This window comes from Motacilla alba, chromosome 8 (assembly GCF_015832195.1).
Source record: "Motacilla alba alba isolate MOTALB_02 chromosome 8, Motacilla_alba_V1.0_pri, whole genome shotgun sequence".
NCBI classification, from domain to species: domain Eukaryota; kingdom Metazoa; phylum Chordata; class Aves; order Passeriformes; family Motacillidae; genus Motacilla; species Motacilla alba.
In genome coordinates this window covers 21,229,129-21,249,128 of record NC_052023.1, presented here as the reverse complement: position 1 = coordinate 21,249,128, position 20,000 = coordinate 21,229,129, and the positions used below count along the sequence as shown (strand labels likewise).

The window sequence follows — 20,000 nt, the reverse complement described above, 5'->3', positions numbered from 1 at the left end:
CAGCAACTGCTCTCCAAATCCCTGTTCCTCTGTCATGCTTAAGCATGGACTAAAATACTTACAGAATAAACCTTTGGGCCATGGAAGGGCTGCCCTCAGTCCCAGATGAGCAAGAAACCAGAAACATTTCACTGCTGACCCACAGGGCAGGAGCCAGGCTGGGACTTCAGCAGGGGCAGAGCTGCAGGCAGGGAGGGAGCTTTAGAAAGTCAAAGAAAGTGAGGTTGTAGTGGAGTTTAAGCATGGCAAAGCTGAAATGCCAGCAGTGGAACCACTGCTTGGGGCTGTGGTCTGTCCCCACATCTTCTGGGCTGGGACATAGTTTCATCCCCACTGGCTCCCCATACCCCTGCCTGTGTGGATCTACCACCCCTGGCTTTGTGGCTGTACCTGGATATATTTTTCCCACCCAAGCTGCAGTGAGAAATGGTGAACTTTGTATTTAAGGGTGTAGCTGGCTGTGGAATTTGGGACAAGGTCTGTGAGCAACTCTTCCATCAGAGGCCCGGCAAGATCTTGTTTTATTGTGTTTCAATGGCCACCGTATCACGTACACTTCATGTGCAAGTAATAAGGATGTTGGTTCCTGGGGTGTCAGGACAAGAAGTGAGTGGAGATTTTGCTTGTTTAACTTCCAAGAGAGTAAATGCAGCCTGAGCTGCTGAAAGTCAAGCTGTTATATTTTCCTGAGTAATGACTCAGTAATTACACCAGTCATAAAGATTCAAGAAATCAAATTAAGCTTTGCCCTTTGTCTTTACTGTTACTGTAAGAAAAGAAACAACTGAAATGTAGTAACCTACTTCCACAGTCACACAATGAGAGGAATCCACCTTTTTTCCCCATGTCTCTCTTCCAATTGCAGAGCTAACAGTGCCAAAAGCAATTACAAAATTACTCACAAAATCAGTAAGCATGGTTTTTAGCAGACATCAGGAGCTTCTCAGTAAGAATACATCATTTTACAATATTTTTAGAACAGAAGAATAGGCTTCAATATTTTAAATACCACTATAAAACAATATGAAAATGTTTTAGTTGAGTCTGACCTCTTCTGAAAGAAACCAGAAGTCCACCAAGATTGAAAACTGAGGGAGTAAAATAGGATCCAGACTAGGAATTGCAGCTTGTTCTCCTAAGTATCTTGTTCTCAGTCTTGCCAATACTTGGGCATGAATGAAACATTCTGCTATAGAAGAATTTAATTTAGATTTTCAAAAAAAATGTGCCCTTTATCAGATGTTACGTTCAACTGAAAATGAAAATTACTTTATGACCCTCATAAATAGTCAGAGATCGACTGTTTCACTGTTACAGACAGCTTAGCCACTGCCAAAAAATAAGCCTAAAGACAGGAAATTTTCTACACATTCAGTTTGGACTTGGGAGTTTTAAGAAAAGTGCTTTTTGTTCTTACAGTGTAGAGGTTTTTCAAGGTTTGGAAAGTGCTAAATATATGCAGCTTATCACTGATTAAAAAACATCTATCAAGAATTGTTTCCCATGACTTCTAAGTGAATAATATTCAGCACAGTCCTGCTGTAATAAAATTGAGGGGAATTTTGTAGTAAGGAGCTTATCTTTACCATAAATCTTCCTTCATTATAGCATTTTGTCTGTCAAGAAGGCTTAGCTATAGAATGGCATGCATCTGCCTTCATGACAGATGTGCTATATGGAACTGCTGCTGTTGCCCTTAGTTTCAGTGAAGGAGAATTGTGGGTAATTTTCAGAGACTGGCACTTTATCAACCATTAGTACACTTACCTTCAAAAAAATTTTTAGCACATGTCAAAAATCTACCTCTGTTTTAAGTCCTATAACGCACAGATTTTGCAGGGCTAGCAGAAAGTAGGAAAAAGTAGTACAAAACTATTCAAATAGAGGGAGGTTTGGTAACATCACCTCAGTCCTGGTTAATTCCCCTTCTTTGAACTATTTTGGGGTAAAAATCTTCATCAGAACTAACATATTCTGTCCTCAAGCTCAAATGAGAATTGGCCTCTCACTAAAGCCCCAGCCATGTGAGGAGGCACGTCGTCACTTTCCCTGATAAAACAGAATGTTTCTAGGCAGAGGCAATGCTGCTTCTTAAGCCCTGCAGCATGGCTGGAAAGAAGCAGGCAAACCTCTCAAGGGGGCAAGCCTGAAGGCCATCGAGGCCAAAACCAGCCTCAGCAGAGTTTGGAAGATATAACAGTTTATCAATGAGCTAATCAGCTGCTAAGTGTTAGAGGCATTGGGTTTCAATAAAGTCCTTAAATGATGGGGCCCATCAGCCCCCTCGGGTGAGGAAGCACAAGCCCTAGTGCCAGGACTGTCCATGAGACTAGACGCGGCCTCGTGAAAATGAGAAATCCTTTCCCATGGACAGGCCCAAAATCTTATTTTGTCCTTAGAATGGTGCAAAATGCAAAGAGACAACTGAGCTATGTTCACACCTCTTCACTGCTTCATGTAGAAACAGCATCGAATAAAAGACATGAGCAGTAAAATTTAACCAGCTCTCTCTGGGAAGTATTTAGTGCTCCCAAGGAGTTACTGTTTTTCAAAGTTAAATCTCTCATTCTGTTTCATTTTTCTTTTCAAAATTCCCAGACCAAAGGAAACTCTCTATAGATTAGTACACCCCCAAATTTTCAGCATTTCATGTTTGGAATATGAGACGGAGAAAACCTCTCTGAAACCGAAATATTTTTCCCCTCTAAAGACCAGACCCATTTTGGGGGAAAATATGCAAAAGTGATCTCCTTGGGCTGAATCTTGTATGCAGTTCCAGCCTAACACATGGTTTTATGGCAGATGTGGAAAATAATCAAAATGGGGGGATATCTGGGAATACTGGCAGATCTTTACTGTGACTGCAGAGCAGATCCTGACACACTATAATACTGTTTTTGTCTTAATCGTCAAAAGTAAGCTACAGAGAACAAAAATTCTTTGTTTGACAGAAAAGCAATTGCTATTTCTTGTAAAACATATAATATATTCCAGAAGACCTAAGGGTTTACTTTTCAATAAGGATAGAAAAAGATGCGCGCCCCACTGTGAGCTCACAGTAAGGCTGTTTCATGTAAAAAGTTGGTAATTAGTCCCTGAGTGAATAAAGTAGAAGAGCTAAGAGACTGATACTTACTGTAGCAACACAAAACACTTTTTCTAGCTGCTAGGATTTAAAGGGTGTGTGGGTGGGAGGGGGGGACCTACTCCTACTCATTTAATTTGCAAGCATCTAAACTTCAGAAAATGATTTCTTGCATTAAGCTTAAACATGTGTACTTTAAATTGTTACTAACCGATGTAAAGATCGATAAGAGACACTCCAGTTAAAAAAAAAATAACAGGAATGAGGAATTATGTGAAAGCATAAGGGATGTCGTGCTGTACACATCAGTAGCAGATTTCACGCTCATTGTACACGACTGCCTTCAGCAGTTACACCAGCACTGCTTGGTGCCTCACCAAGTTAACTCCTTAGCAGTCAAAGGAAATATTGTATTACTAAATCTGATTAGCCAGAGTTACATATTAAATACTGAGCACAAAACCAAATTCAAACCACAGGAAAACCATCTACTTGAACCCCAAAGTTACTATTTAATCTCATTTTTATCACTACCAACCAATACTAAGTACCACCAGTGAAAACTACTTACTATTCACATTTTCCTATGATATTACTCATCTTAACCAGAGCTACAGTTCATTATTCTCTCTCTCAAAAAAACCAAAAAAAAACCAAAAAAAACCCAACCAAAAAAACCAAAACCAAAACAAACAAAACCAAACAAACAAAAAACCAAAACCAAAAAACCCAACATCAACAAAAAAAAAAAACCACATAATTTTTATTGCAATTATGGGTTCAGCAAACAAACCTATTTTTTACGATATATGAGTATCCCAGGAGAGTTTGGGAGATGACAGTAGAGTTTTACACAGTGCTCTCAGCACATATCCTTTGACTTCCCTCTGTTCAGATTGTCTCATTTGCTTTACTGCAACATTCACTGTTAATGTATATAAGAACACAAATCAAAAGTCATATGCAGAGATCTTGGTCACTTCACAGAGACTTACCCCAAATCAGGTTGCCTCTACGTCCCTACTACTGTAATTGCAGTCCTGCTGAGATCTACACACAAGTTAATTATGTAGTGATATCCTAAACTGTGATTACTTGGACTGTCCCTGATTCAGTATAGAAAGTCAGGAAAATCTACATATTTTCACTGGTTAACCAATAACATCTTGTTTACAAGCACTGAGCCTCACCACAAATAGCAAGAACTTGTTTAGAGGAAAGACATTAAAAGTATTTCCCCAGGCTGAATGTGGCACAGGATCCCAGAACTACTTTTTCTTTACTGCTAGTATCAATTGGACTTGCTTCCACATCTTGGTTGCAGTGCTTATGTTGCCACATGTGAGTATTGAAGGACCTGTCCCCTGAGATGAGGAAAGAAAACAGCACAGACCTTCCCCTGCAACACCCATGGGACTCCCCGAGGCCACAGAGCAGACAGGGGTACAGGAGCACTTCACACTGCACCCGTGCACTCACTGCCAAAAGCCACTGATCCTGTTTGGGGGTAATATATAATACTGAAAATATTGTGCCTCCTCTTGACTTGAAGTATGGCATCACTGCAACTAAAAACAGAAGAATATGTGGCTCTAAAACACATATTAAATTGGCCACTTTTGTAGAAAAATATTACAAGTTTGCAATTCTCAGATTTTGTTTCTTCTTTATCTCTGTAAAAATTTATCTTGTGATTTTTCAATAAATATGTAATCCATACAATAACATTTAAATAGGGAGTAAAAATAATAATGAACCTGGTTTTCCAAGAAGCCAGCACAATCTCATACACAGTATGGCTCAAAATAAACAGAGAGCAACAGAAAGATGCCCTTTGAATTTAAAAGGGGGTTTAAAGTTTGTAAAACTTCCTGACTTTTAAAGTTATTTTTACAGAGGAAAAAAAGTTCCAAATACTCATCATTAGAAATCATCATACATTTTACCTTGCTGTTTAACAGTTTAATCTCCAGCATAGTCCCTGTTTTCTGTGGGAGTTTTTATGTTCTAGAAATTCATTCATGATTATGTTTTGCATCTGAAATAACCTATTTAAGCTAATTGTGATAGGTGATACTGTTTCCTTCTTAGCTTTATAAAAATATGCTTAGAATATCCAATTTTTAAACCAGGTTACACTAGCTACAAAATATCTTGGGAGTTTTCTGTAGGTACATAAAATAATAAACAGCTATATTTTATATGAGAAAATGTCCAGTGTAGCACAGGAAAACATGATTATCCAAAGATCTCCAGAGACACTGGCAAAAAGACTTTGGATAAATGAGTTTGAATAGCTAAGGGACCAGGCATAGCAGCTTTGAAGTTTCCAGTCCTCTTCACTTGGGATAATGTAAAGTTCAGATGATTCTTGTTGGACAACCCCTACAATTTCAGTATTACTGGCAAGTTCCTTAAGTCAACTAGCAAAATTCTGGTGGATGTTATGTCCCCAGTTCCCAAACAAGCAGCAAAAATCCAGAAGTCACTCGCTTCATTTCCACAGTGAAACTGGGACAGGAAAGAGGCAGGCAATAACAACCCCAGCAGGAAACACTGGCCCCGGTTCATGCAAGAGGGAATCCAATGTGCAGCTGGCAGCCAGCACATTCCAGAGGGGCTCCTGCTCAAAGCCTGGAACTCAGCTCTGGAGGTTGTGTGTGCCACCACCAGCTGCCACCGGGACCCTTGGCATCTTTCCTATTCTCTTGCTCTAAAGACAATGTTTGCCTCCTCCAACTATTTCCCTCGTACCAGCACAAAGTTGTGCAGAAACCAGTATCTGCTCTGTTTAAAGCACTTCTAGGAAAAGCTTCAGTGAGACCCAATTTACTCAGCCTCCCAGGCTCCTGATGGAGCGGGTGACCAACGTGTGTTCCTGTTTTGCAAAGGAAAACACTCATTTCCCGACAATCAGAGGCTGGCATTTACAATGAACCAAATTCTGCAAAATTCTCCATCTCCTGGGCTCCAAAAATATTCACAGATAAAGAGAATTGTCTTTATACAAAGTGAATAAGCAGCATAGTTGTGCCCAGTAGCACCACGCTTTAGCCTTACAAGAAAGTGCTACAGTACTCTACTGATGGTAAAAATGATCAAACACAACCAAAACAAGCTCTCCCAGCAAGTGCTCTCTAATCAGCTCCCTCTTCCTGCATTAGAGCAGCACTCTAATTTGCAAGCTTTAGAATAACTTCTGCCTTCACCAGACATGTCAAAAGACAATTTCATCTGAGTGGTTTTTACACAAGGGAGCAAACAATGAGGAGATAATATACTGGCATTTATCTCTGACCAGCATTTCCAGAGCTTGAACTTGCTGTATAGGAACAGGAGATAATCAAACAGAGGCAGAGTGAACAAACTGTACCTGCTGTGCTGATGTAAATGCCCCGTTGTCCAACACCAGAAAAAAAAAAAATCAGTGTTGGATTTCAGAAACCATGTGCAGGTTAAAGGGCACCATTCTTATCTAGTATTCCACCCAAAGGACAATGATTTCATTTTATAAAGATCATTAGTCAGTGAAATATATATTTTAGAGAGTTTCTAGTGGGGAATATTATTTTGGCAGTCACTGGAGTGTACCAGATGGTTCATTAACATAGGCTAGACAAGTCAAAGGCTTTCAGAATCATTTTGAAAATGTCAAACAGAAACAAGAGCACTGTCACTTTTTATTAGAATTAACTACATCATACCCTGGACACAGATTTCACCTTGGGTCAGAAAAATTAATACAGAATTATATGAATTGTGTAACATAGTAGGTTAAAGATAGGGCTTCCTCTTGGGACTCATTTGCTAGCAATATATTATGGTCTTCTACTTTAGGAATCCTCAACCTTTCTTTTTGTTAGCTATGAAAAGAGCTGACCTTGCTCAGACTCCATTGGTGTCTAATTGATTTGAGGTATATGCAGAATTTCAACAAGACACTCCACTAAAGCTCTTTTGTGATCATTTTCCCAGGAAAGCTGGCAAAAGGGTTCACTGAATATTCAGCAGCTTGTAAAGTATGCTTTTGTCAGGAGGCAAAAAAATACATCCATTTAGTGAGCACTGACTTCATAAACAGGAATTAAAATGCAACTGAATTGTCACCTGTTTTTTTTTTTTATTATCATTCAGATGTCAAAAATCTTGAGAACTTCCAGCTTGTGGAAGGTGTTCAGGAACAAGTGAATGCTGCTCTGCTGGACTACACCATGTGTAATTACCCACAGCAAACAGACAAATTTGGCCAGCTTCTCCTGCGACTACCAGAAATTCGGGCCATCAGTATGCAGGCCGAAGAATACCTCTATTACAAACACCTGAACGGGGATGTGCCATGTAATAACCTTCTCATTGAGATGCTGCATGCAAAGAGAGCATAAATTATACCCATTAGAGCTTCTGCTTTCAAGGAAAAGAAATTATTCTGAACTGCTCCAAGCAACACTAATTAAAACGTGGTTTTAAGACTTTGCAAAATGGTATAATAATCAAATACTAATAGTAAATAAGTGATGTATCAGGGTATTTGTATTGCAAACTGTGAATCATATGCTACACATCCCCAAAGGAATCTATATAGGACTTGATACTGGAGTGAACTTACCAAGTGGATACCATCACCAATGCCAAGAAAATGGACAGAATTATCATTGTATATTTAACTCTGCTGATTGCCAACATGAAGAAACCTAGGTGAAAAAAAACCTGATCTGTATTATTGAGCTAAGATGGTGAGGAATTTGAGTGCACTAAATTCCTTCACTGCATAGAAGGACTCATAAAACAGTTACAACAGATGCAAAACTGCATCTACAGCATCTTCTGTCATCCTTACAGGGACCCAACACTTACTTCTTCTGTGCTAAATGATGTGGCATCCTTTGAACAAGCTGTAAGAGAGAGCTGGCCGAGGCCACGTGCTGTGTGCTTTGGCCACCAAACCTCCGAGGCTGGGCCTGCTTGTCGGGCCTGCAAACAGCTCCTAGGAAGAGTCTGGGATCCAGTTAGCTTGGCATTCTTAACTGTGTTCTGAAGTTTGTTTTGTCACGTGTTCATGTTGTTCTACCAGGCAGTATCCCTCTTCTACTGCTCGTATCAGATAGCTGTTAAGCAGTTAAGGAAATATTCTAAAATAAGTTAGCCAATTCAACTGTATACTCAACCAGCTGCTAAAAGATAGCTCCACTGTATGTTCATGGGTATTTCCATAAAAGAAAATAGAGATATTTCAGTCATCCCAAACAACACTTTCTTTGACAAGAAAACAGCAATTAGAACACCAAATACTGATGTTAAAAAACTAAAAATAAAATTTTAAAAGAATTTTGTGATAAAAGAAGTGACAAGTGAATTGTACAACTGGATGATGCCATGGAGCTTATTAAGAAATTATCTTTAAAATTTGCAGTAATTTGGAAACTAAATTTCAACTCAAACATCCAATATCTAACGAAAGCTCCTGTTTTCAAAGTTAGGTAATATACCTATTTTACGCAAAGAAAGAAGAGTGATACTGCTGTTTCTATGTAGGCCAAAGTCTGCTGCAGAACAAATATTAGAAAAGAACAAACACTTCTCTCTCTGTCCAAATGAAGATATCAGTATTAACATGTAGTGCCACATTTATAAGTCTTGCCTTATTTCATTACCCTTAAAGGTAACTGTGCAGGTGTAGATCAACATACATTTCAAAATAAAGTATTAATCTCTAGCATTAACAAAAACATAGTGTTTACATTCTTTAGGTCCTGTGGGGAAAAACTGTGATAAAATTGCAGAGCAGTGATTTCCTTATTATTTCTTTTAAATTGGTAATTATTTTACCAGTACTTAATTACTGTATGTCGTGAGACACTAAAATCAATAGGGGTTTTTCATTTTTACTTTAATTTTTGAGATTATCAGCTGCACAATCACTTGTAGAAACTGTATAAAATTCTAATACTTTAATTTTTTTTCATGAAGATTGCTGGCTTTTGAATAGTTTATTTATATTGTATATGATAGTTTTCACTGTAGACAATTATGATGCTAATTTATTTTTCTTTGGTTTCATCTTTATATAAGATATAGCCAGAATGAAGAAGCCAAATATATGTGTTTACTGTAGCATGTCTTCAAGTTAGTGGAACATAGTTCAGGGACACAGAAGGGTCTTTACAAATTAAAATCATTCACTTGATTAAATGTCTGTAAATCTTCATAATCCTAAATGTAGTTTATTTAAATCTATTGTAAATTATGTGAGCTGTAACTTTTTCTGTTTCATGTGAACTTGAAAAGGTGCATTTCTCTCACTTTCGTCCAACCATTCATACATTGTATACCAAAGACATCAGTTATTACATCTGCATTAGTACGAAGCACACTATTTAATTGCCTGTATTAATCAGCTCTAATATTCTGTCCATGCATAGGGTACCAACACAGCAAAGCCAAGTGTCTGCAACTCCTACATGCCTGTCTTGTACCACAGCACACACGTACTGTCATCCTACAGACCTCGAGCAAACCGAGCACAGCCCCTCAGCATCCCCCAGGGCAGACAGAAGCATTCTTTAAACAGCAGTGCTCTCCCTCAAACAAACGAAATTAACAGTAAAGTGCGGGTGCCAACTGAGGTGGCTGTGAAATACACGAACAAGATAAGTGTGGTCATTCTTTCAGAAAGAAAAGCAAAGCATTAATTCAAGTGTTTGCATTCTGTATTTTCTCTTTTTTTTCCTGTTGAAATGCTACAGTGAACTTCACTGAATATTAAGGAAAAAGCTGAAAAAATATTGCTAAATATTCATAGCACCATTATCCATATACAGGACAGAAGAATTAAAACAAGAATGTAGAAGAAAGGAACAATTTAGGTTCATGAAAATGCTTTCAGATAATTGAACATATATTTGCCCACATCCGGGGTTCCAAGAATCCCATCGTATTGCCCGAAGTACACGAACAAAACACAACAAAACAAACCACAAAAGAACCCTCTCACGTTAATTGTTAACTACTTTGTAACCAAGCATTTTCTTCTGACTGCCTTATTGATTACAGGACATATTAGTAAAAGCAGACTAAAATTCAAAAGGTTTAGCTTTGGCTGGTTTATTATAGTTGTTCTGTGTTTGTAAACAGACAATCTGTAAAGTCTGACTATTTGTATTACAGATGTTCTGCAGCTGCCTTGGATTTAAATCCATGCAACTCTTAGAATGTGCAGTGAGTTACTTGTTGAAGTTGAAGTTCTCTTACTGTATCAGTGAAATACATATTGTCATGTCAGTTCTTGCCAAGAGTTTCTCATCACCAATGGAATTATTTTTTTCAGTATTTCAATAAATATTGATATGCCCATGCTGATTACTTTATAATTGTCTTTATAATACCATCATTCCACTGAAATGAAGCATCAGCCAAAAATCAGTTACTCAGAAGAGGAGAGTAAAATGCAGGAGAAATATGAGCGCCAAAGAGAATTTGATACAAGTGGAAGGCACAAGTGCAGAGAACAGCACCTTCAAAAGCTCAGACAGCAATGGTGACATTGCCTAGGCTGAAGCCAAGGAAATAGAGCTAAAATAGTTTAGAAAAGCTGAATCTCTAACCAGAAAGAAATTTACTGCTTAATACCTTCAAATTAATACCTTTTTGATCTCATACTGCACACATAATTTTCAGTTTACATGTACCCACAAAGAGTTAAGCAGCCAAAACATCAGGGAGGGAAAATGACAGAACAAAAGAAAATCAGGTAACAGGATCCAGCAGAGCTCAGGATAACCGCTCAGCAATGTAAATACATGGCAGGGCCAGGGGCAAACCCACAGCTTCCAACAGAACTGCCAGTGCAGGCTGCCAAGGAGACAGATGTTACTGCTACTAGAGGAAAATATTTTCCTAAAGTTGCCCTCTGGCTCATTTGACTGCTGTTCTGAGAGCAGGAGGTGAAGTGGTCCAAGAGAGCTTGTCAGCTGTACCCTACTGTTTTGAGACCGAGTCCAGCGCTTCCCCTGAGCTGGCTGGTAGTTGAAACAGGGCTGTTCTCTCAGGTGCCAAATGCTAATGCTTCAAGGGAAAAAACAGGGCTATAATTAGTTATTTACAAATCCTGCACTTGAATGAAACAAAGCTGGTTTTGTGTTGCAATAAAAGCAGAGTAAAACACAGAGGATTTGGTGACTTATAAATGAGGAAGGATTATTTTAACTTTTAGGAATCATAACAGAAACCCATGGTTTTGCAGAGACCCAGGGGAGATTTCAGGGTTGATATATTTTAGATAGTTTTCCTTACAAGAGATATATTTTGGTGTGATATATTTAGTATACACACTACATGTTTAAAGTATGAGGGGATTTATTTTTAACCAAGTTTGACACTGCTTCTGGAACAATCTGCTGTATGTTTTTATTGGAAACATGGAAAGAGTGAGTTCAATGTAACACAGGTCAAGTCGGTACAATACTTGGTGATCTTGACGATTTCCTGGAATACTGAACAACACTATTAACCCCTACATTGAAGTCCATAGTCTAAATACATCACAAGAGTTCTAACAATATTTTTACCTTCTCTGACAGAGTTGCTGTTTTTTTCCAGGGAAATTCCATATAGTTGCATCTGTAGGAATTTGGAATAGCAAACAGCATTAAACTAACTAGCAAACCAAGAAAGTTGCAGATAAACTTTTAGGGGCAGATCCTAGAGCTGTATTACACTATGATACTGGCATGAACCCAAATACTTCTGTGACAGTCAAGCAAATTCAGTTGCACTTGAGTAGAAAAAAGATTCATTTTCTAAGCACAACTTGTCAACAAAAAAAACTTCCTTAATGATAAAGGTGAAAGGGGACCTGACCCTCAGACAGAGTACACAGCTGATGCCTACTCTGACGCCAGTGGATCTCAGCAGAAGACAGCAGCACTAGAAGCTATGTGATACATACAGTCTGGTCTGGCACACATTGGTGGAACAAGATGTAGATTCTCTGCATCAAACACACTTTGCAAACCTTTGGGTTTGCTCCAATACATAACAAAATTCTGTCTATTTTACTGACAGTTTTGAAGTCTGGCATGCAAGCTTGGACTTACAACACTAGGTGAGTTTTCACCACTGCCCCAGGAAGGTCCCGACCCATTTCCATTTCATTGTAACTTCTCTAAGTCCTACATTAACTGCTGTAAACCTGTGAACATCCTGTGCGTTCCCTGTGCGGGGATAATTCAGACTTGAGGTAAAGCAAGGTGGTGGAGCAGAAGCTCCTGATGCTGTTTGTATTCATGGAGGCCTAGACCACTGCTGCCCTGCCTCAGCAAGGACTGCAGGGTTTACCATTAGTTGCTAATAAAACAGAGGCCAAAACAAACAGCACTGGAATCAAAATTGTGTCCACTGACATCTTGCCCTCCCCGCATTCAGGATCAGGGTGTAAATGGGTGAAATGCCTCTCAGGCTGAGCTGCAGCATATCAGAATGCTTCCAGTAACACTGACTGCTTATCATGCTGCTGCAGACCAGAACCTCCACAGAGCAAGAGCCTCCCTGTGCAATGTTCACGTCAATCACCCTGCCACTGATGCTGCTGAGCATTTGCTGGATACCACCAATCCAGGCTGTCAGTTGCAATTATCCAGCAAAGCAGGGACTCTGCAGCAGAGGGAATAAAGTCTGTTTGTGGGAAGGACCCCAAACAAGCTCCTGTTTGTACAACAGAAAATGCTGACGGCCATTCAGTAGCTGCTGGCATGCCTACAGACGTGTGCACACCCCACATACCACCTCTGGGAATTCCCAAAGCATGCTCAAACATCCAGTACTTCTGTTCCTAGATCAAATATTTTATGAGGCATAGGTCCCTGAGGGACATCGGGTTTCAGTCATACACACAGCTCGACTCCTGTTTCGCAGTAGTGCCCTCCCACTCATATAAGCAGGAGAGTGTTGGTGCAGAACAGCAGAGAAGTGAGGCAGGCATTTCAAATCAATACCCTGGTGTTTACATCTTGCACTGCATCACGAGAGCTGTCTCGCTCTTTACAACTTGATCTTGATCAACATGTATCAAAGAAGGGAAGTTCTGCAAAGAGCTTTGCTTCCTATACCAAGGCAGCACACTACAACTGTATCTTAAGAGTAGGCCTGTAGGAGTGCCTGTGTTTGAACTCAACAGTAAAAAAATACAATGTTGTAAATGTCTATTATGATCAGTCCATAAACTATTGTAGAGAGCAAAAGAGATAATGGGGGAGGAATAGCTCCAAAAGTAAAATAAAAAAGGAAGAGCATGGACATGAGACATGAGGATATTTATGTTCCATAAATATTTAATCTTGATCCACTTTTAATCTAAAATTAAAAAATTAAATAAAATATGCTGGATTATTATAATTGCTTTGAAGTATTAACAAGGCCTGAATAAATTATCATGTATATATTTTAGGGACCTGCCACAGTAAGCCATATTGGTTTCAATTTTCATTTAATAAACTTTGTTTTATTTTTCATTGTATATAAATTTCAGATAAAAAACATTACATGGAATAATTGATTGAATTTATTTAATCAATTCATTCAACTCAAGCTGTGAAAACAGAAGCTTATTATTGGAGTATGCTTTTATTTAGCATCAAACACTACAGCTGCCTAACAAACTGTGTCAAATAGTTTTTTCAATTCACAAATGCAGTTGTAATATTCCAGAGCACTGTTCTACTCTTCCTAAGACCACTTTCCTATGAGTCCCACAATACCTGGATTTGCAGTTGCAGCCTCCCCCCAAGTCCTGCATGCTTTTGCATGCAGAACCTCAGACACTGAAGCTCAGAGTTGTTGAAACCAAGAAAGTGGAGCTGGGACACATCTCAGAATTTTGTTTCTTTCTTTGTGTCAGTGTCCCTCCTCTGCTCAGTTGTGTTACTGAACACCCAAGGTGATGTTCCCCACACCCTCCCAGTGAGAGGGGGCTGTTCTTGAGAGGGGACTGCTGCTCAGGGGACCCTTCTGGTGTGGTCCCACTCTTTTTGTACCACTCAGGCTGCCTCTGCCACATTTCTACTTTAATTTTCCTTTTCTTTGTGTCAAAACCAAAACTCATAAGTAAACTTTACCACCATATCAGGATTTTCAGGAGAGTTTTTTATATGTCCGGGAGTAGGAAAAGTCAAGGACATAATATTGTCTACATGTTTGAAGCAGCAAAGTGACCACCAATGTCATAACAGGAAAGCAACTGGGCCTGGTCACACCAACCTGAAGAAGCTCCAGCCAAAATCAAGACAAGGTCACCAATCAGCCCTCTGTGTCTTGGCTTACAATGACCAGTTCCACAAACCTAAACAACCTACAGCCCTTACCAAACATTGTTTTCAGAGAGGAAAGAGGAAACATCCCAGAATTTTAGTTAAAGAGCTGCACAGAAATATTAATAGACGAACCCAAACAGAGCAGTGGCATCTGGGCTAGGATTAAACTATTTGAAGACAACCCTTTATTCACTGACAACATGCTTAGCAATATTCAACATAACCAAGAAAATAGCCATTGACAAAAAGAAGAAAAGGAACAAAATTTTGCTTTTTTTGTTGTGGTTTTTTGGTTTTGTTTGGGTTTTTTGTTTTGGAGGTTTTTAATTATTATTTTGTTTTGAGGGGGGTTTTAATTATCATTTATCAAACTTTGACTCAACTTTGCCCCTTGGGCATCTGGCAAAGGAAAAAATTTAAAAATAACTACTTTCACTACTTTCTGTAGTGAAACATTCAAATTTCTTTCCTTGCTGTCAGAAAAGCTGGCTGGTACCTCACCTGGTGTGCCAGAGTCCTGAGAATGTCCTGCAGAGCAGCATCAATGATGTCTCAGTAATGTCTTGCTCAGGATGGAGCAGCAACTCCAAGGAGACAACAGGGGCACTCACTGGAAGCAAACACTGCACAGCCCGACTGCTCCCCGTGCGACAGCACAGCGGATCAGTGTCAGCAGCTGCCAGCCTGGAAACACAGACAGGAGGGAGGCTTAGGGAGAGTATCTGCAGCTCTAGAACTGTGTTTCCCCATTTATATACTTGGAAGTAATTAATAGCACAGAATCACTGTTTGATTATTGCCTGTGGGAGCTGTGAAGAAAATAACAGAATTTTAGTAACAGTAATTTTCAGATATTTAGACTATAATTGATTTATTAAAGGATCACTTTACTGATGCTGTTAGCTTCACTCCTCAACAAATTCTTTTAATTTACATTTTGGCTGTTAGGAGGCTGATTTCATGTGACCAACTACACACAGAAATGATATACACAAAACAAGAAAAAAGCTCCAGAAAGGAAGTGATCACTTCACTTCAGGGTGATAAAATCGAGGCCAAGAACACAAGAAAAACCCTGTTTTCTTCCTGGTAGTTACTTTAGAGTTGTTCTGCTTTGTTTTAATGCCTTCTCATGAAAGCTGTAAGTAATACAATACAAACCAACGTAGCCAGGAAGAAAATGGTAATTTGTTTGTAGTTTAAAGAACTATTTTAGAAAAAAGTGTATATACAGACATAATTGACATGTTCTAGAAGATGGATGAAAGAGCAAAAATTCTCTCCCTTTTAAAAATTATTTTTCTTATTTGAATCATTATCATTATTATGATTTTGTATGTATAATTGTGTATATATAAAAAAATCTGTTCTATTTCAATAGGTCTGTCAATCATGAGGTATTTGAAGCACAGGTCTGTATTTCAGCTTGTATGAGAGTTGTCTTCTGGAGATCCAGAGCACACAACCCAGGAATTTGTAATTCTCTTCAGTCACAAACTCGCCTGTAATCCCTGAAAGTGCACAGGATGCATTGCCTTGATCCTCCCACCTGTAGGAGACAGCCAAGGCTGACCTATATCCTGTGCTGTTCCAGAAACATGACTGTCTCAGTAACATCTCAAACCTGCAACAAAAAATAGCTGCCAAGTGGTGTATGACATGCCACCTCTGGTGTATCCACCCTGGAGGGATGCTGACTGGCTTCAGAGCACCCAGGCTGCTCTGGAAAAGTGGCCTTGGGAAGCTGGATTTACCCAGGAGTTTTTGTGCGCATCTCCCTGCACACAATAAAGCGTGGCTTTGGAGATGCTGTTTTATTGACAGATTCCCCCTGTCCCAAGGTATTCAGAAAGGAAAGAGAAAGAACCAAAAAACAAGTCAAGCTCTCCTGGGAGAAAACACAAATAAGGATAAATTCCCTCTTTCCGTTTCAAAGGAATTTTCTTCAAGTTATTTGATATCACTTCTGTGAAATATAAGCAGAGATTTCAACATATTTCTTCTGAGAGTATTAGTCTCTCTGACAACTCTCTCACTCTCTCTCTCCTCTCAGATTTCCCCAAACACACGATGTGCAGTCATCAGTGTGCTAAAGTTAAGTGTTTCTCCCTTAGGTCATTATTTCCACTCTTTAATTGTTCTTTTAACCTTCTGTAGTATCATTGTTATCCAGACTATGTTGGTGCTGCTTTCCAAACACAGATGAGTAACAGTTCCTGCCCTTAAGAGTGTATATTCTCGAAATAAACCTTTCCAATTCTCCACCCAAGACAAAACACACCAATTACAGCTGTAACAGTCTTCAAAGGTTTTTCAAAGTCTGTGAATTCCTGTTTCTGACACGAAGCCAAATACACATCTTTTATTAACGTAAAACTGAGCAGGGCCTTTTCCAAGAAACTGAGCTTGCGTTACAAAACTGATCTTAAGGATGTGAACTTCCCCAGAAATAAAGCCCTTGAGTTTCACATCTTTGCCACGCCTTATTCCCTAGGCATCATCTACCTCTGGAACTACAAAAGGATCTCTGTGCCCCAGCCCAGGCTGCTTACAAGCAGCACTTACAAGGCATGTGTAGAACGGATACAACCACCAAGACATTGCTGATGGAAACCTTTCTCGTTTTCCAGCCGGGATGCTAAAAGGTAGTTAGCATACCTGCTGCACAGATCAGTAAGAGTGGAAAAGATAAAAGGCAAGGCTTAATGAGAAGCCATGCAAAATCACATCAGAAGTGCAAACAATGTAATTAATTAAACCAAAGCAATTAGAGCAAATAAAGCAGCTGAGAATGACTCAGGGCAGTCAATTCACTTTCTTATACCGAAGTTTATTTCCACAGCCCATTCACATAACAGAGTTTATTTGGTTTCTGTTCTCTGACACACTGAAAACTGGAAACCTCCCAACCTAATCCACACAAGAGTGCACTTTTCTGCAAGGAAGAGCCAGGAGGGAGGACAGCATGAGGCTGTTAAAAAAAAAAAAAAAAGAAAGAAAAAATTGGGTTAGGAATGGGTCTCATTCTGTATTTGCTATTGAAGTTCTGACCACAGAGATGTGTTTGGTGATATTTAGGTTGGGTCACTTCTGCACTGACTGGGCAGCAATCAGTGAAGGTTACCTGAAAATGCAGCACTTGGTTTGGTCCTAACTCAGGGAACTTGAGGATTTTCTTGTCTGATTTGGCTTCTTGAATGGCAGGAAGACAGGGGCTGTTGAAGTGAGGAGGTTTGAGTATCCCCCATCTCCTCCGACTTACACTAACAAAGCCAATGCCATCTAGTGTTCAAGATACTGTGATGTAAAAAGTGGGCAAACTTGTGCAAATATTACACAATGTGAAACCTGAAAAATGAAACTTGTTCACTGGATACTTTAGGCCTCTCTTCATAAAGAGCAAAAGAGCAATTTATACTGGAAAGGTTGATTTTCAGTACCTGGAAATGTTCCCACACTTTTCTCTCTGTAGATTCAGCAAAAAGTGGTATTTTACATCTGCCTCTGCATCCTTCTCTTTCTAAGCATGACAGAGAGGGAAGAAAGTGAATAATAGGCAAGTCTTGCACCCAGCTCTATGAATGGCAGAAAAAAATCCCCAAGAGATTAATTAGATTAAACAGCAATATTCGAATTTAACAAATGTGTGCCATTGCAAGACCAGAGCAATTGTGAGCTGGATTTTCAACAAAACCAGGCAACAGACTCTATTCAAGGACATACATGCAGCCAGTAACATCCGTAACATGATGATACAGCACATTTAAAAAAGGCAAGAGATAGAAAGTTTATAAGTATAAACACACACACAACAAGGCCTTTTTATTGGGGAACAAGGGGGTGAGTATCATCAGCAGCATTTAATGTGCTATATAAATGCCTTTTTTTCAAGTTTGATATCAGTTTCAGGGTGAGGCTGATTTATCAGTTTGCTTCTCCAAAGCTTGTTCAAAGCTGGCTATGTCTGGAAATGTGGTAAAAAAAAATTTTGTTAAAAGACTGTTTACCAGAACTTTTCTTACTTTCTTCTCTGAAACCAGAAATAGCTGACATATACAACAAAAAAACTGATTCATAACAACTACAACAGAAGTGTTTATATCTGCATAAAACCTATTCAACCTGATTTTCTCAGAAAATATTACAGCAAATTGAAAAAAATGCCCTGAAAAATAATTGTCAAGACATTTTTGAAAAATGCTGAACTTGTTCATGTAATACAGCACATATCACTGTACCCTTTGAAAGGGGATGAAAATTTGTCATTGCTTCAGTAAAGGCAATTTCTTCTTCCCTCCCTGTGTTTTCTGTACATTCAGAGATTTTGCAAGCATACAGGTCCAGCCTAGGTTTTGGTCCTACCCAGCTCAACCCCTCTCTTTGGAAGCTCTTGACTTTCAGGTCTTCCTAACTTTTCTTGCTCGCAAACTTTTAGGTAGAGAAGCACTACTTCATACACACACATGCTTGCATGCTAACCCACCCAGCTGGTCATGTTTGGAGTAATGCATCATAAGAGCTATGGCACCTTAACGACGTATTCCATTAATACATCATCAAAGCCATGACACTCTTGTGATATATTAGTCTAATACATCATAGCAGTGCTGTATCTTGGACAATGGATTACTCAAAAACATAGCAACACCCAGAAAGCTCTCAACAGAAGTTTTGTGGGGTTTTAAACTTATTTACATTGTATGAGTTTGGGTGGGGTTTTTGTTGTTGAGGGGTTGAGGGGGGTCGTTTCTCTCTTTCTTTTTAATTTCTCAGAAACAAGGCTTCACTAGGAACAGAGGGTCATAACATAAATATTGATATAGCTAGGAAGCTATTTCACAGTCCACTACCTAACCAACACAACATCCTAACACACAGCGTGGATCATTGTGCCAGGGAGGAGGGGAGTGCTGGTCAAGCCTCTGTTCTGCCCTGAGCCCCCGCACACAGTGCTGGGGCATCACCCCTCTGCAGTCACACCCAAATGCTGCCAACAACCAGCTCCTCCTTAAAGCCACCAGCAATGGCTCTGTAAAACAAAGGGTTTCTTACAGACAACCGTATTCAATAAAAGTATTGACAGAAAAGGGGTGGAATTAATTTTAAAAGAATTAATTAACTTAAATCTGTGATGCATTTGCAGTGATGTATCAAAAAGTCCACCAAAACAGTGAGGTGTGCACTCATCACTCCTGCACCCAGCACTACCCACCAGTCTCCCTTCTCCGCTGGCAACCTATGGAGGAACTTAACAAAATGAAAATTTCATCTTTTTTGTTACTCATTTCATGACATAGAACACAGACCATACTAGTGACATGTGGGTTATGTTACTAACAGAGACTATTTACAGAAAGATGGGGGGGAACCCCTTAAAAAGAGAGAACTTGCATCCCGTTTCCAAATTCCTTAAAAAGAACTTCAACTGATCATCTGTATCATGCGTTTCCATGAGACTCAGAGGCTTTAGTCAGTACAGATAGTTAACACAAATCACCTGGCAATACAGGTAATGCTGGTACAGATAAACCACTCTTTAATTTCTATGATATAATACAGTTGCATTTCACTGTTCACATAGAACAGGTAGGTCTGCTCTTACTGTTTACTTG

General features: G+C 39.3%; 2 protein-coding genes across 6 annotated transcripts in view; one reads left to right on the top strand and one right to left on the bottom strand.

Annotated features, from left to right (window-relative positions):
* The window catches only part of NR5A2 (nuclear receptor subfamily 5 group A member 2), an 88,424-nt gene extending 77,987 nt beyond the window's left edge, over window positions 1–10,437 (top strand). For all 5 annotated transcript variants that reach the window (XM_038143701.1, XM_038143699.1, XM_038143700.1 and 2 more), the window contains one exon: window positions 7,220–10,437. In XM_038143701.1, coding sequence (XP_037999629.1) covers window positions 7,220–7,467 — 248 coding nt within the window. In that variant the 3' untranslated portion in view covers window positions 7,468–10,437. The remainder of the gene's footprint in view (window positions 1–7,219) is intronic.
* Window positions 1–20,000, bottom strand: part of ZNF281 (zinc finger protein 281) — a 109,020-nt gene that overhangs the window by 22,845 nt on the left and 66,175 nt on the right. Inside the window, exon 10 of the mRNA XM_038143698.1 lies at window positions 14,890–15,072. The gene's annotated coding sequence lies outside the window, so the exon portion shown is untranslated. The remainder of the gene's footprint in view (window positions 1–14,889; window positions 15,073–20,000) is intronic.